Source organism: Plecotus auritus (assembly GCF_963455305.1).
Source record: "Plecotus auritus genome assembly, chromosome: 7".
Taxonomy (NCBI): domain Eukaryota; kingdom Metazoa; phylum Chordata; class Mammalia; order Chiroptera; family Vespertilionidae; genus Plecotus; species Plecotus auritus.
Window position 1 is genome coordinate 71,753,635 of NC_137774.1, and position 15,702 is coordinate 71,769,336.

A 15,702-nucleotide genomic window follows, 5' to 3' on the forward strand; every position below is an offset into this window, starting at 1 on the left:
TTGCTTTTCAGAGAGAGTGGAAGGAAGGGATGAAACTGGGGAAGGAGGGAGAGAGAGAGAAACATCAATGTGAGAGAGTCACATTGACTGGTTGCCTCCCACATGAGGCCCACCCAGAGAGTGGTGAGTGAATCTGCAACCTAAGTATGTGCCTTTGACCGGAATCAAACCTGCGACCCTTCAGTGTGCAGGCCAACACTCTAACCACTGAGCTACACCGTCCAGGGCTGTGTCTCATTCTTGACTATAATACCTCAAGTGGTGAACTCCTTGAGTTCAGTAACAAAACCATCACTGGTTAAGTGTTGGTGTAGTATCAAAAAAGAATATCCACAATTATCTGCATAGGATATGAAAATATTTCTTCTTTTTGTAATTACCTATCTGTGTGAGGCTGGATTTTCTTCTCATACTTCAACCAAAGCAACATATTGTAATGGAGTGAAGGCAGAGGCAGATATGAGAATCCAGCTGGTTTAAATCAGATATTAAAGAGATTTTCAGCCCTGGCTGGTTTGGCTCAATGGCTAGAGCGTCTGCCTGTGGACTGAAGGGTCCCAGGTTCGAAGCCAGCCAAGAGCACATGCCTGGGTTGTGGGCTCAATCCCCAGTAGGGGGCGTGCAGGAAGCAGCCAATCAATGATTCTCTCATTGTTGATGTTTCTATCTCTCTCTCCCTCTCCCTTCCTCTCTGAAATCAATAAAATATATATATTTTTTTAAAAAGAGAGATTTTCAAAGATGTAGAATACTGTCACTTTCCTCATTCGCTCTTTGACCTGAAGATATAATTATGCTACACAGTGAATTTATTATTGCTGTTTTAAATTCTCAACTTAAATTTATAAAATTATAAATATTGATAGATGTGACCCATATAACCAAAAGCTTTTGAGCTGCTCAATAATTTAAAGAATGTAAGGTGTTCTGAGGCCAAAAATTTTAAGAACCACTGGACTAAGAAATATCAATGTTAAAATCTAAGACCTACCTAGATAATACTCTGTGAATTCTCACAATGACTCCAGGGAGTAGGGACTATTATTATCCCCATTTACCAGATGAAAAAGACTGAGGCACAGTGCTTTTCCTCCCTGGCCTGTAAAACAAACTTAGAACAAAAGTTATGAAGAGTATAAAAGAAACTTTTTTAAAGGGAGTGGGAAGGGAACTTTCTACTAACTAGAGACTCCTTGGTGCCAATTATCCTTGAGTTGTGAAAACAGCAGGGAGGAGGGGGATGCAAGAATGTAGCTTTGAGAGTAGCTTATCTTTTCCTGCAGTTTGAACAGAGGAGCTATTTGAATCAGAGGAACCAGTAATCTTGGGGTTTAATTACCAGGTCTTCTCATAAATTGTGGAAGGCCATAGCAAAGAAAAGGAAAGGCCTTTTTCTGTCCTCACACTAAGAACTTAAAAGCAAAGAACAGCTCTAGCAGGTTTGGCTGAGTGGATAGAGCATTGGCCAGCAGACAGAAGGGTCCCAAGTTTTATTCTGGTCAAGGGCACATGCCTCAGTTGCAGGTTTGATCCCTGGACCTGGTCAAGGTGCCCTCTAGTCAGTGTGCATGTGTGAGACAACCAATCAATGTGCCTCTCTCTCACATCAATTTTTCTCTCTCTGTCTCTCCCCCTCACTTCCACTCTTTATAAAAGTCAATGGAAAAATATCCATGGGTGATGATTAACAACAAAACAAAACAAAACAAAACAAAAAAAACAGGCACACAAAGGGGAAGTAATTGCTCAAGTCATGCAGCTAGCAAATGCCAGGACTGGGATTTGAACCCAGGCATCTGACCCCACGCTTATGTACTTCCTTTGGCAACATGTTTTAAAAGCCTTTAAAATAGTTACCTTCTCTGACCTCTTTTCGGAATTTAAAGAAAGAGATGTCAGAAATTATTAATAATTTACATACAAAAATGCTTATGAGTTGCCCAGTGGTGTGGCTCAGTGGTTGAGCTTGGACCTATGAACCAGGAGGTCATGGTTTGATTCCTGTTCAGGGCACATGCCCGGGTTATGGGCTTGATCCCCAGTGTGGGGCATGCAGGAGGCAGCAATTAATCATTGATGTTTCTCTCTCTCCCTCTGCCTCTCTCTCTGAAATTAATAAAAAATATTTTTAAATGCTTATCCTATATAATAAAAGGCTAATATACAAATTGTCCCCTTGACCAGGAGTTCAACCAGGGGTGGGGCCCGCCAGCCAACCTCCTGTGTGTCCCCCCACCCCCACCGGACCCCACCCATACACGAATTCGTGCACTGGGCCTCTAGTAAAGTAATAAAATTAGAAACAACCAGTAGTCGGTGGATGACTAATAATGATAAATAAATCCATGAAGGCCTTTGAGTGACACTGGAGAATGTCCAGGAAATTATTGTGGCCCCAGAAGAAAGGACTTAGGGACAATAGAAGCCTTGCAAGCTGAACCTGGGGTGGGAAGGAGTAATCTGCAGAGGCAGGGCCCAGAAGAAACAGGGAACCTCTCTGGAAGTGGGTGCGGGCTCTGTTGATATTTGGACATGGAAGAGAAAGATTCGGATTGGAAATCGGGAGAACATGGGAGAACTGGAGGGTGCAGAGGAGAATGTGGGAAGAGCCGGAAGCCCAGCAGGCAGGCCCCAAGGGGGCAGGACCTGCACGGGTCCGGAGCCTGGGGGCGCTCCCAGCAACAGCTTTAGAGAGACTGGAGGGAGGCAGAGGAAAGGGGTGTCAAGAGAGCGTGGAGTTGCCTAGAGAGGAGCAGTGTGGCAGCGTCTTCCCACGTCGCACACGCCGCCGAGGACTTGCAGCCAGAAGACCCAGGGCTCCGCCGGGAGAAGGGGAGCGGATGGAAGGAGGGATTCCGCGAGCTGGAGAAGGTCACAGTGAGCGGAGGGCTGGGGACACCGTGCCGGAGGGAAGGCGGGCAGTCCGAGCCGGCGCAGGGACTTAGCGCCTGGGCCGTGAGTGGCTAGGTGAGCGTTAGCTCAGATGATGCTGAGACCGCTCCGGAGTGTCCAAGAAAGCAGCGCTGAGGCCCCTGCACCGGAGCAATCCCCGTCTCCACCGCACGGGGTGGTTCAGAGAATGACAAGTGTGCAGTGGCTGTGCGAGGGGCGACTGCTGGGCGGATGGATGAGGTCGGGACCCATGGGCGACGGCTGGACCGATGGGTGTTGGCTAGACCAGTGGTCAGCAAACTCATTAGTCAACAGAGCCAAATATCAACAGTACAACAATTGAATTTTCTTTTGAGAGCCAAATTTTTTAAACTTAAACTTCTTCTAATGCCACTTCAAAATAGACTCGCCCAGGCCGTGGTATTTTGTGGAAGAGCCACACTCAAGGAGCCAAAAAGCCGCATGTGGCTCGCGAGCCGCAGTTTGCCGACCACGGGGCTAGACCAATGGATGAGAGCTGGGAGGATGGTGAAGGCTGGGCCGATGGGTGAGGGCCGTACCTATTGGCAAGTGCTGGACCGATGGCAAAGGAGTGTCTAGTGGTGTGGGAGAGACCAACGTGCGAGGGCTTGACCCCTGAGCGGGGCTGGATCTAAGGGCGAGAGCGGGACCAACGGGTGAGGGAGGGGCCAATTCCGAGGATGCTGCGCGGTCCAGGATGCTTCGCTAAGCGGAGCCGGTGGCTTCAATGAGCTGAAAGGGAGACCTTCCCTCCGCTCGCTCAGGAGAGAGACTGGAGTAACGAGGCCTTTAAAAAGTGCTCCTGCTTCCTCCGCAGGGATCCGGTGTCACACCCTGGGGGAGGCCCGGGGTCTCAGTTAAACCCACCCGCGCGGTGCTGTGAGTGAGAGTCCTGCCGCGGACCCAAATCCAGGCCTCGCGTCGCCGACGCCCCGCCCCGCGCGCCGATTGGTCAGGTAGCGCTAGTTCGGCGTCGCACGGGGAAGACCTGGGAAAGCGGAGTTTACCCAAGGAATGGGGCCCCGCGGCACGACTGCGCATGCTTGTGCCGTGACCCTAGCTTGAGGTGACGGCCGCTGCCGAGGCGGGGGCTCCAGGCATAGAAGCTGAGGGACTTGCTGCGGCTCAGTCCCGGGAGAGGGAGGGTCCCGTTGCACACACACACCGGTCGGTGCCTGGTAAGGACGGGCCCCAGCGGGTCGGGGAGGGTCCCGGGTCCCAGGGCGTGGATGCCCCCCGCCCCCCATCGCGGGGGTCTTTCTGAGTTCCTAAGGACTGCTGATCCTGGGGGTTCCCCCTGGCTCTGCATCCCAGCGCTCAGGCCACCTCCTTGTCCTTCATCAGCGATTCACCTCCTTTTTCCTCACTCCTTCCCCAGCCCCACCGACCCCGGGACTGAGCCCAGATAAACACCCTAAATCTGGGAACCCCACATTAGCCTGCTTTTCTTGACCCCACCCAGTACCCCAGTACTGCTTCCCTCCCTGCACCCATCCTCATCCCCGTCCCACCCGTGTGGCTCTAGAAGTCCCCGCAGGGATGGCAGAGTCGGAAAGTGTGAGATCCTGGGACAGGGAAAACACTCAGAGGCTCGGTCAGGGAGCGATGGACACGATTGGAGAGGATAGGAGCAGGGGCCATTGGGGCGCAGCATAGATAGGTCTGATGTCAAATTACAATGGGGAAGGAGGAATAAAAGTAACTAATATTCCGAGCCATGGTGATTAGGGGAAAGGAAGTGCTATGACATGAAATTCCACTTTGGGGAAGCTCTTCCCTGCAAACTATAGAGTAGCAGTTCTTGGACCATTTTGGGGTGATTGCTGCTTTGAAAACCTCCCTGTAAGGATATGTACCAGCACAGCTAAGTTGGCCCATCATCCCACCAGTGATCCAGTCACAGCCCTCCATGAAGCGCATAGGACAGTGATTGTGGGAGATGGGAGCAGCTGTCAGTTTCACTGGGAACTTTTTAAAAAACAACCACTTCACCCTTCCCCTATTTTTTTAAAATATATTTCTTTATTGATTTCAGAGAGGAAGGAAGAGGGAGAGAGAGATAGAACATCAAGAATCATAGATTGGCTGCCTCCTGCACGCCCCCTACTGGGGATGGAGCCCGCAACCCAGGCATGTGCCCTTGGCCAGAATCGAACCTGGGACCCTTCAGTCTGCAGGCCTACGCTCTATCCACTGGGCCAAACTGGCTAGGGCATCCCCTATCTATTTTTAAGAAGCTCTGCTAAATTCACCACTATTCCCATTACACAGGTGTAACCAGCCCAGAGAGGTGTTGGTGGACGTTGATGGTATTTCTCTTTCATATACATGAAGGTAATTCAGCTGATCCATGATCAGCCACCAGGCAGGGCTCCCGGCTTTCAGAATCTCACCAATAAGGGATTGGACCTCCCATTAGTTTCCTATTGCTTCAGTAACAAATTAGCACAGATTTAGTGGCTGAAAACAACATAGCTTTGTAACAATCTTACAATTCTGGAGTTCAGAAGTCTGATACAGGTCTCAGTGGTTTCAAATCAAGGCGTGTGCGCAGGGCTGTATTCCTTCCTGAGGACTCTAGAAGAGACCATCTATTTCTTTGTCTTTTCCAGTTTCTAGAGGCCTCCAGCATTCCTTGGCTCATGGCCCCCTCCCTCCATCTCTACAGCCAGCAATGTCGAATTTTTTTGACCCTGTTTCCATCAGCACATCTTTCTCTGACTCTCTTCTGCTTCCTTCTTCGGCTTTTTAGGATCCTTGCGATTAGCCCCACCTGGATAATCCAAGCTAATCTACTTTAGTAACCTTAATTCCATCTGAAAACTTAATTCTTCTTTGCCATGTAAGGTAACACATTCACAGGTTCCAGTGGTTGGGAGCTGGACATTGTTGGGGGCCATTATACTGCCTCCGAAAGACCTGATGATATCTCAGAGGCTCCTGCCAGTTCTTAACATTGTGTGAATTGGGCCTTACACTGGGTCATCTTTACACTTCTGGGGTTCCGTTGTGCAGACCAACGTCATGACAGCTGGTTGGGATAAGTGGGTGTCTGGAGGCCACAGCAATCTAAAACCACTAGATTACACAATTAGGGGAAGGGTGTAAACCGAGCCAAATAAAGTAACTGTTAAGCTTTTTGATCTTTTTCATTCATTTCTACTTCACTTTTTAAAATTCTATTTATTTATTGAACTTTTACTGAGTAAAAATTTAATTTTCAAAACATACACATTTGGCTTAAAGTAGCTGCCTCTTAACCCTTCCCTTTACACCTAGAAAATGAATTTCTAGAAGGGTGGGGATGAATCCAGAAAAGAGACTGATGTGCACCCTAGTGGTGTTAAGTAGTTTCTCATTGTGGTTTTGTTCTGCATTTCCCTTATGACTAATGATGTGGAACATTTCATGTGCTTATTAACCATTTGTATATCTTCTTTGCAGAAAGGCCAATTCAGAGCCTTTGCCCATTATTAAATTGGGTTGCCTTTTTATTTCAGAGTTAGAGTTCTTTATAAATTCCAGATACAAGACCCTTATCAAATATGTAATTTGCAAAATTTCTCTCTCGTTCTATGGGTTATCTTTTAATTTTATTTTTTTAAAAATAATTTATTGCCCTAACTAGTTTGGCTCAGTGGATAGAGCATCGGCCTGCAGACTGAAGGGTCCCAGGTTCGATTCCGGTCAGGGGCATGTACCTTGGTTGCGGGCACGTCCCCAGTGGGGGGTGTGCAGAAGGCAGCTGATCGATGTTTCTAACTCTCTATCCCTCTCCTCTCTGTAAAAAATCAATAAAATATATTAAAAATAATTTATTGATTTCCACCACCACCACCACCCCCCCCCCACACACACACACACACACACCGGTGTTGATCAGTGGTTAGAAGGTTGACCTGCAGACCAAAGGGTCATGGGTTCAATTCCCAGTCAAGGGCGCATACCTGGGTTGCAGATTTGATCCATCCCCAGCCCTGGTTGGGGCACATGTGGGAGGCAACCAGTTAATGTGTCTCTTTCACATTGCGCTTGCTCTCTCTCCCTCTCTCTCTTCCTCCCTCCTTTTCTGTCCCTCCTCCTTCCCCCCCTTCCATTCTCTAAAAATCAATGGAAAAATATCCTCAGGTGAGGATTAACCAAAAAATTTTTTAAATAAAAATAAAATAGTTTATTGATTTTTTTAGAGAGAAAGGAAGGGAGAGGGAGAGAGAGAAACATCGATGTGAGAGCACAACATTGATCACCTGCCTCCTGCACAACCCCTGAAACTGCAGCATGTGCCCTTGACTAGGAGTCTCCTGGTGCACAGGAGAACGCCCAAGCAACTGAACTACACTGGCCAGGGCTCTTTTAACTTCCTTTTGTTTTTTTGTGTTGTTTTTTTTTTTTTTAAATAAAATCCCTGTGGGGTCTTTTTTAAAAAAATATATATTTTATTGATTTTTTACAGAGAGGAAGGGAGAAGGATAGAGAGTTAGAAACATTGATGAGAGAGAAACATCAATCAGCTGCCTCCTACACACCTCCTACTGGGGATGTGCCAGCAACCAAGGTACATGCCCTTGACTGGAATCAAATCCGGGACCCTTCAGTCCGCAGGCCGACACTCTATCCACTGAGCCAAACCGGTCAGGGCTCTTTTAACTTTCTTGACAGTATCCTTTGACTCACAAAAGTTTTAAATTTTCTTCAATTTATCTGTTTCTTATTTGGTTGCCTGTACTTTTAGGTGTCATATTGAAAAAAGCTAATCCAAGTTCATGAAGACTTACTGCTATCTTTTTTAAAAAGAGTTTTATAAGTAGCTTTTATGATCTATTTAGAGTTAATTTTTGTATATGCTGTGAGGAGGGGTCCATCTTCATTCCTTTGTATTGGATATCTAATTGTACCAACATTCAACATTTGTGAAAAGTCTATTCTTTCCCCCGTATCAAGGGTCGGATTTAACCTTCACCTCCTAAAGGGGAAGTGTTTTTGAAATTCTTCATAAGGATTTGTCCTTTCTCCCCCATTTATATCAGTGTGGGCTTATGGATATGCATTTCATTCTTTGGTTTATATCCTGAGGACTTACTTTGAAGTTTCCTCTATAACTGGCATGTTTCACTTTAAGCTACAGCTGCTCAGGGCAGACCAGCGAGGCCTGGGTTCAAATTTTGGCTCCTGGTAGCTCTGCTGTCCAGAGCCATTTACTTAAGTCCTGGAGTCTCAGTCTTCCCAGAGCAGAGTGGGGATGATGGTGACATTTAGAAGGAAGATTGTTCTGGAGTAATGGGCTGATGTCATAGGATTTTTGTTCCAGGCTCAGATCTCAGCTTGAGGACCAACAGCATGGTTCTGGGCAGGTCATTTTAATGTCGGACATGGACAGGAGTGCTGGAGGGGCAGGGTGTATGTTCTCTTCCTCTCTCTCTAGTTTAATTTTATTCATTTTAAATTCTAGTTGTTTATATTAATCTTCATTTTCTTATATGACATTATGTTGCATAGGAATGGAGACCTTTTTTTCTAAGTAGTGGACTAAAAGGAAAATTACTGTCTCAGTAAGTGTATCTTATTTTTTAAATGTTAAATATTTTCCCATTGTAAAATTAGTTCATGCACATTACAATTTGGGGGAAATTATAAAAAAGTAGAAAATGAGCAAAAATGAAATCCCTCATTCTCTCCACTGCTAACATTTTGATGAATACTTCTTAGTTAGTTTTAGTGCAGCCTGTATAATAAAAGCCTAATATGCTAAGTGTCTGGTCGTCTGGTGACCAGTCGACTGTTCAACTAATCAAAGCATAATATGCTAATGATATGCTAAGGCCGCTCAACCGCTCGCTATGACATGCACTGACCACCAGGGGGCAGACAGTCTACTGGTCAACCAGTCACTATGATGTGCACTGACCACCAGGGGGCAGATGCTCCAGTAGGTTAGCTTGCTGCTGAGGTCCAGCCAGTCGGGACTCAGTGAGATGGGCCGGACATGTCCTGGAGCCCTCCCGTGGTACCACCCCGGCTGGCCAGCCCCAATCGGAACTGGGCGAGATGGGGCCAGACATGCCCTGGAGCCCTCCCTCTGTCCCTCCCCAGCCTAATCATGCACTGGTGGGGTCCCTCGGCCTGGCCTGTGCCCTCTCGCAATCCGGGACCCCCTCGGGGGATGTTGGAGAGCCGGTTTTGGCCCGATCCTGCGGGCCACTTCCCTCGGGAGGGAACCAGTCGCAGGGCTCACGGCTGGCGAGCGCTGCTGCAGCAGGGCGAGCCTCTCCCTATCACAGTGGTTGGCAAACTCATTAGTCAACAGAGCGGCAAACCGCAGCTTGCAAGCCGCATGTGGCTCGCGAGCCACAGTTTGCCGACCACTGCCCTATCGGGACTGATTTGGTGTGAGCCCGCAGCAGGCATAGTGGGGCCAGGATGAGCAGGAGTGGCAGGTAGGAGCTGCAGGCAGCATTGGACTGCGGGTTTCAGCCCAATCCCCGTAGGCCACCCAGAGGGGCCCCACCCCGTCCACGAATTAGTGCACTGGGCCTCTAGTTTTAAGTTAAGAATGGGTCAAATAAAATTAGTACATGATAAATATGACTGGAATTGAAAAAAAATTAAAGGAAAGACAAGTGGATTGAGAGAGAAAGACACAGGACAGGGATCAAAGTTCTTGGTCTTTTTTGGAAAAATGCACAGTTGTTTAGCCTAGAAAAGATCATCTTTGCTAAATGTGTTCACTGGACTATCTAACAATGCTTTTTTGTAAACCAAATATAAACACTTTAAAACCTTCTTATATCCTTTTTTACCCCGTGTGTCCTTTTTTTTCATCTTGGAAAAATGGTTCATTTTAAGGAGCAACATCGCTATCTTGTGGCCTTCTAGAATACTGTTGCTTAAAGTTTAAATTTAATTTTCTACAATTACAGGGTAAATTAAATTGTGTACTGGCACTTTATAGGGGTCTTTCCATCTGGTCTCTAGGCTGGTGGTTTCTACCCTAATAAATGGAAAGAAAACAGAAATACGATTATTTGAAAGCTCTGCTTGTAGCTGTGAAAAAAAATGTCTGTAGAAAACAGTGCAGAAATGAAAGCAGTTTGTGATAGGAAGTGGGATTATGCAGATTTACTATTATTGTTTATGAATTCAATATTACTTTTTCAATTAATTATTTCAAAATTTAAAAATAACCTCACTATAATCTATCTCATTGCTTTCCTTTGGTTAGAAAACTAAATCCAGATAAATTAAGAGTGGTGTCAGCAGAGTAGAGGAGCTGTTTATTGTGCAGGAATATATTTTCAAATTGGTAGATCTTGGATGAAGGTGGTTTCTACAAGCATTTTCATATTTTTAAAATTTGGATGATGACCTAAAGGAAAAAAAAAATCCATATAAGCCTATCTGGCTCTCCTGGATGACAGGCAGAGCTTTTGGGACTGTGATGGCATTTGTGCGAAGATCCAGCTGGCATGAGGGCTCCTTACTGAGTAAATAGCCCCTAGTGTCATGTGCAGGCCCTGCGTGCTCCTGCCTTCCGGGAGCATGCTCTCGGTTTGAATGTGCATGGAAGTTTGGGATCAAGATATAGAACTACCACATGCTGTGATTTATTAGGCACTTTGCATGTTCTGTGCTGCTGTGGCCTGAATTGTGCCTGCCCCCAAACCTATGTGTTGAAGTTCTAACCCTCAGGACCTCAGAATGTGACTGTGTTAGAGATAGGGCCTTTAAAGAGGTAATTAAGGTTAAATCGTGTCATATTGGGTTGGCTTTGATCCAATCTGAGCAGAGTCTCTATAAGAACATATTAGGATATAGACACATACAGGGAAGACCATGTGAGGACACAGGAGAAAGGAGACAGTGAGAACCGAGGGTGCAAGTAGGCATGTGTGGGCTTTGCCGCAGCCTGGTCTTGGGCAGGGCAGGCAAGATGTCTCCCCAGGCTGCAGCATTATTTCTGGGCTAACACGGTAAACTGGGAAGACCTGCCATCCACTCACCACCTACTTGCCCCCAAAACAAAAAAAGGCCAACCCATGCTTATGCTCCAGGGCCATGGTCTTCAGACCAGCCCTGTCCCCGTAATCTGTCCTTTATGCTTCTCCAGGCCAGAAGCCAGGGAACCCCCAGTGACCACAGATTCTCTGGACAGCTTCACACCCCTGTGCCTGCCCCGCTGAGGCAGCACCAGCTCAAGCACAAGATCGCTGCCTTCATGGACTATGAAAGTACCCCTGGCACCTTCTGAGCGCTGGGTGGCCTCAGGCCTCCTGCCTGGGGTAAGGGCCAGATCTAGTTGTGAGTCCAGAGTCACAACTCTCAGGGCCAGGAACTCTGTGGTCTGCAGAGTGTCAGGGTGAAAGGGCGCTGGGAACTCTGGGAAGGTCAGTGACCTGAGCTCATGTCCCCAGTGCTTGTCTCTGATGCTTGGTGCTCAGGAACACCAGTGACTGTTATCCTGGACAAGGTATGCCAGGCGCCATGTGGGGTGGGCTCCAGATCTTCCTCAGCTAGCCTCCCAGCTCTGCCGCTTCATGGCTGTGCTGGTCGCCCTGGCATGCTCAGTGTCCTCATCTGTAACCTGGGTCAGTGAGAATGGCGGACTTTCATAACATGGGGCTGGAAGGTTAAATGGAAAAAACCGTGAAACACTTTGCTTCATGCTCAGCACCCACGCACCTGGATTTGTAGTAACTCAGTTATCAGTATCTTAATCCCCAATAGCCTCCCCCGCAATGGCGGGGCTTAATTGTAAAAGCACATTTACACGTGGGGAAGTGAGGTTTGGATGGGAGAGGTGACATGCTCACTGCTGCGAAGAGAGGAACTGGCCCAGCAGAAGCACCGGCCCAGGCTTCTCCAGCTCCATTCAGGTCCTTGCCCGTCTTGGTGCCCATCTGCCCAAACTGTGCCCCAGATCCATTCTCCTTGAGCCCAGGAAAGTAAACACTGATGGGGGTTTACTTTCTCCCTTAGGACAGAGCCCCAGGACTGCCAGGTTCCTTGCCAGGAATAAGGAGGAGAAATCCATTTCCTGGAGCTTGAGTGTGGCCTGGGGGACAGGCCATTGGTCCCAAAATGCCCCTGCCTGAGCCCAGCGAGCAGGAGGGCGAGAGTGTGAAGGCTGGCCAGGAGCCGTCCCCACAGTCCCCTGAGCCGGGCACAGATGTCATCCCTACAGCTCCTAGGAAGCCTAGGAAGTTCTCCAAACTGGTCCTGCTGACAGCGTCCAAAGACAGTGACAAAGTGGCTGCAGCCAAGCGCAAAGGAGTGCACTGCATCATGTCTCTGGGGGTGCCCGGCCCCACCACCCTGGCCAAGGCCCTCCTCAAGATCCATCCCGAGGCCCAGCGTGCCATTGAGGCAGCCCCCCAGGAGCCTGAGCAGAAACGCAGGAAGCTGGACACAGGTGAGGCCCTCGTCCCAGCCAGCAAAACTGAGCAAGACCTCCTTGGGCTGGAAGTCCCCTGACACCTGCACAGCCAAGGGGACAGAGAGGCTAGGCTGGCTCTAGAAAGAGTATGCCTGTGCTGTGAGCGTGTCTGATGTAGTCTCTTTCTCCATGTTACATCTGAGTGTAAGTCTCTGCGTGTCTGTAGCCTCCATGCATGTGTGTCTAGGGTTCTGTGTCTACATATGTATTTGCCTGGGAAGGTATGTCTGTGTGTGTGTCCTTGTGTGTCCATATCCCTGGGCCTATTTTCTGTCTGTTTTTTGTTTGTTTGTTTTAATCCTCACCCTTTCCACTGATTTTTAGAGAGAATGGAAGGGAGGGAGGACGGGGAGAGAGAGAAAAAAAAATTGATGTAAGAGAGACACATTGATTGGTTGCCTCCTGCGCACACCCTGACCCGGACTAGGGATGGAGCCTGCAACCAAGGTATGTGCACTTGACAGGGGATCGAAGCCACGGTCCTTCAGTCCGAGAGCCAGTGAGCAACTGGCTAGGGCTGTCCATTGTCTGCTCTTGTGTATTTGTGTATTTATGTGTCGGGGGTCTGTGTGTGCATATTTCTGTGCCAAAGTCTATTTGGAGCCCCAGGCTTAGTGCAGGTGACAGTGGAACATGGAAACCTGAGGGATGCCTGGGGGAGGGGATGCCTAGTAGCTGGGAAGGAGATGAGCTGAGGTTTCTTCCCAACCAGAAATAGGGTCTGCTGTGCCCTAAGAAGATAGAGGGGAAAAAAGCCACAGCAGCTGGCCCTATTTGCTGCCTATGCACAAGCAGCATCCTTGGAGTCAGTCAGGGCACTCGGCTTGGTAGCCATCCCGGGAAAGGGAAACCAAAGCTTCTTGGTTTCCATCAGGTAGCTGGGCAGTACAAGGGACCCCTCCTCATTGATGGAAATAGTGGTGAGTGCTCTGAAGTCAGGGGTGGCGGGCCCTTCTACTTCCCCAAGGTTGAGACATTAAGGCTCCTGAGATTGGGACACCCCAGCTACAGGCCTGAGGACCCCCTCACCCTCCATTCCTGTTGGATAGGAGCTGTAATCAGGGAATTAGGGACCCTATCTCCCCAGAACCTGGAGGCCCCTCTGCAGTGTGCCCAGTGTACCCTGTGAGCACTTCTACCAGCCAATTCTGGTTCAGGGCCTCCATGTGTATAACTGCTTCCTCCTGCCAGCCCAGGGGGTGGAGGGTGCTGTCCCATGACCTGTTGGGAAGCAGGATTCAGAGAGACCAAGTTACTACCCTGAGGCCACCAGCTGATCCCTGCAGAGGGTGAAGGGGGGACATCTGGCTCAGAGACTGTCTTCCCACTCAACTCAGTGGGCTGGGTCAGCTCCAGGGTCTTTTCCACCCTCTCTGAGACCTCAGTTTAGGCATCTGCCCAGGTTCTGCGGCCAGATAGGCTCTACCCCATACACGCTATTGTGAGAATTTGAACAAAAGCCACCCTTCCTCAGATGGAGAGATGGAGCCTATCTCTCTGCCCCACAGGCTCCCTTGCAGGTACTCCAGCAGGTCAACAATCCCTTCAGCTGCCATCCCACCTTCCACCCCTCTTGCTCCATCCCTGGCCAGGCACTGGGGATAGCAGCAGCTTCCTAGTCCTCAGCCCAGATTTGTCCCAGAGTTTCTTGGAAATGACTTTAGCAGCCTCTGTGGCCTTTGGGAGTGTATGTCTGGAGTTGGCAATCTTCTAAGTCAGTCAGTGGTGCCCATATCATCCCCTGGTGGGCTGAGAGCTCAGGGATTCCGGTCTGTGCCACACCCTCACCCCTCCCTTTTCCCCTGAACCATCCTGACCCACCCCATTCTCTTCCAGAAGGAAAAGAAGATGGAAGGTTGGCAGGGGGGCCTGCTCCCAGTCCCACAGTGGGCGGGGAGGAGTCCTCTGTGGGACCCAGCAAGGCTCTGTAACCCTGACAACTGCTGGCAAGGCGTCCTTGATGGCTCAGTGAACTTGGCTGTGACTTCTACTGCCTGGGGCCCAGCCCCAACTGATTTTCACTGACAACATTGTGTAATGTTTTTCAGCTCAAGCTCAAGTTACTTTTGTAAGCAGAACAAAAGATTAAAATAAAATAAAATATATGCTAGATCCTATCATGAACAGGTTGTAAAAATTCCAGGATTCTGGGTTCTTTGAGGCCCAACTCCAACCCCACCAGCCCTCACATGGTCCTTCCCCAGGGTTGCCTGGACTGGGCTATCTTTCAGACTCAGGGGGGCTCTCGAGGGCCTCCATCCCCCAGACTCTCACACCCCAGGGCTCCTTCGATCTGGAAATCTAGCCCCTGGCCAAGAGACTAGGTGGGTCTCTGAGGTTCCCTTCCTTCTGCCTTGGTCTGAAAGGGGCAGTGGGACCTCCAGCCCTGACCCCCTAGGAAGCTGATCCAGCCACGTCCCTGACTCCCTCCAGGGCCTGTCCCCTTTCTGGAGCCTCAGGAGGTTCACCTCCTCCAGGCAGTCCCATGGGACTGATAGCCCCTTGCACAGGGGCTCTGCCATCACTGCAGCCCAGGGTTCTTCCTTCTAGGTGGGTTGGGGGCTGAGAGAGATGACCAGGAGCCTGTACCCCTCCCTAGCCCCTGGGTGCTGCCACTGCTGGAGGAGGAAGTAGAGGAACTCCACAGTTCTCCAACCAGAAGTCAGGGTCCCCTAGAGGCCCCCAGCCTCAGTTGCTTCACCACAAATGGCCCTCATTATTTGAAAACTGCCACTGGGCACAAGAAAATGGCTTGTTTTTTAGAAAAATATATTTTTATTGATTTCAGAGAGGAAGGGAGAGAGAGATAGGAACATCAATGATGAGAGAATCATTGATTGGCTGTCTCCTGCACGCCCCCACACTGGAGATTGAGCCTGCAACTCGGGCATGTGCCCTGACTGGGAATCCAATCGTGACCTCCTGGTTCATAGGTCGACGCTCAATCACTGAGCTACGCCGGCTGGGCTTACTAGTATTTGTAAAATATAGTTTAGAGGCCTTATGTTTTAAAACACCATTTTCTAAATGTAATCAATAGCTAGTGACACCATCTTAGGAGAGCTAGTTACTCAGCACGTTTTCCTTGCCAGCTCTCCATTTCGCTATTTTATTTTTACAGCATGTTTGTCTGTAACATTTATATTCTGCAACCATAATTTGAGATGTTCTTTTGTCTTAATTCTAGATTTAAATAGGTTCCCCTTACCCACCAATTCCTCCTTTCCTCCATTCTGAGTCATCCTTTAGGGGGCAGGTTTTGTCTGATGGTAAGAACGTAGGAGGAGTTGCTCAGGATCTAACGTGTGATGGTGGAGTGCCACCCAGAAAGCAGGAGTGAAGAAGAGGAGGTGAGGAGA

At 48.9% G+C, this 15,702-nt stretch overlaps 1 protein-coding gene across 4 annotated transcripts; it reads left to right on the forward strand.

Annotated features, from left to right (window-relative positions):
* Positions 1 to 2,689: 2,689 nt before the first annotated feature.
* FLYWCH2 (FLYWCH family member 2) lies at positions 2,690 to 14,475 on the forward strand. Of its 4 annotated transcripts, XM_080677694.1 has the most exons (4): positions 3,961 to 4,091; positions 11,018 to 11,189; positions 11,887 to 12,319; positions 14,180 to 14,475. In XM_080677694.1, the coding sequence occupies exons 3-4, from the start codon at positions 11,989 to 11,991 to the stop codon at positions 14,272 to 14,274; spliced, it is 426 nt and encodes a 141-aa protein (XP_080533820.1). In that variant the 5' UTR covers positions 3,961 to 4,091; positions 11,018 to 11,189; positions 11,887 to 11,988; the 3' UTR covers positions 14,275 to 14,475. The 4 variants fall into 4 exon arrangements, with proteins under 4 accessions (XP_080533821.1, XP_080533822.1, XP_080533819.1 ...); XM_080677695.1 differs by lacking the exons at positions 3,961 to 4,091; positions 11,018 to 11,189 and adding an exon at positions 2,690 to 2,967; XM_080677696.1 differs by lacking the exons at positions 3,961 to 4,091; positions 11,018 to 11,189 and adding an exon at positions 2,690 to 2,871.
* Positions 14,476 to 15,702: the final 1,227 nt, after the last annotated feature.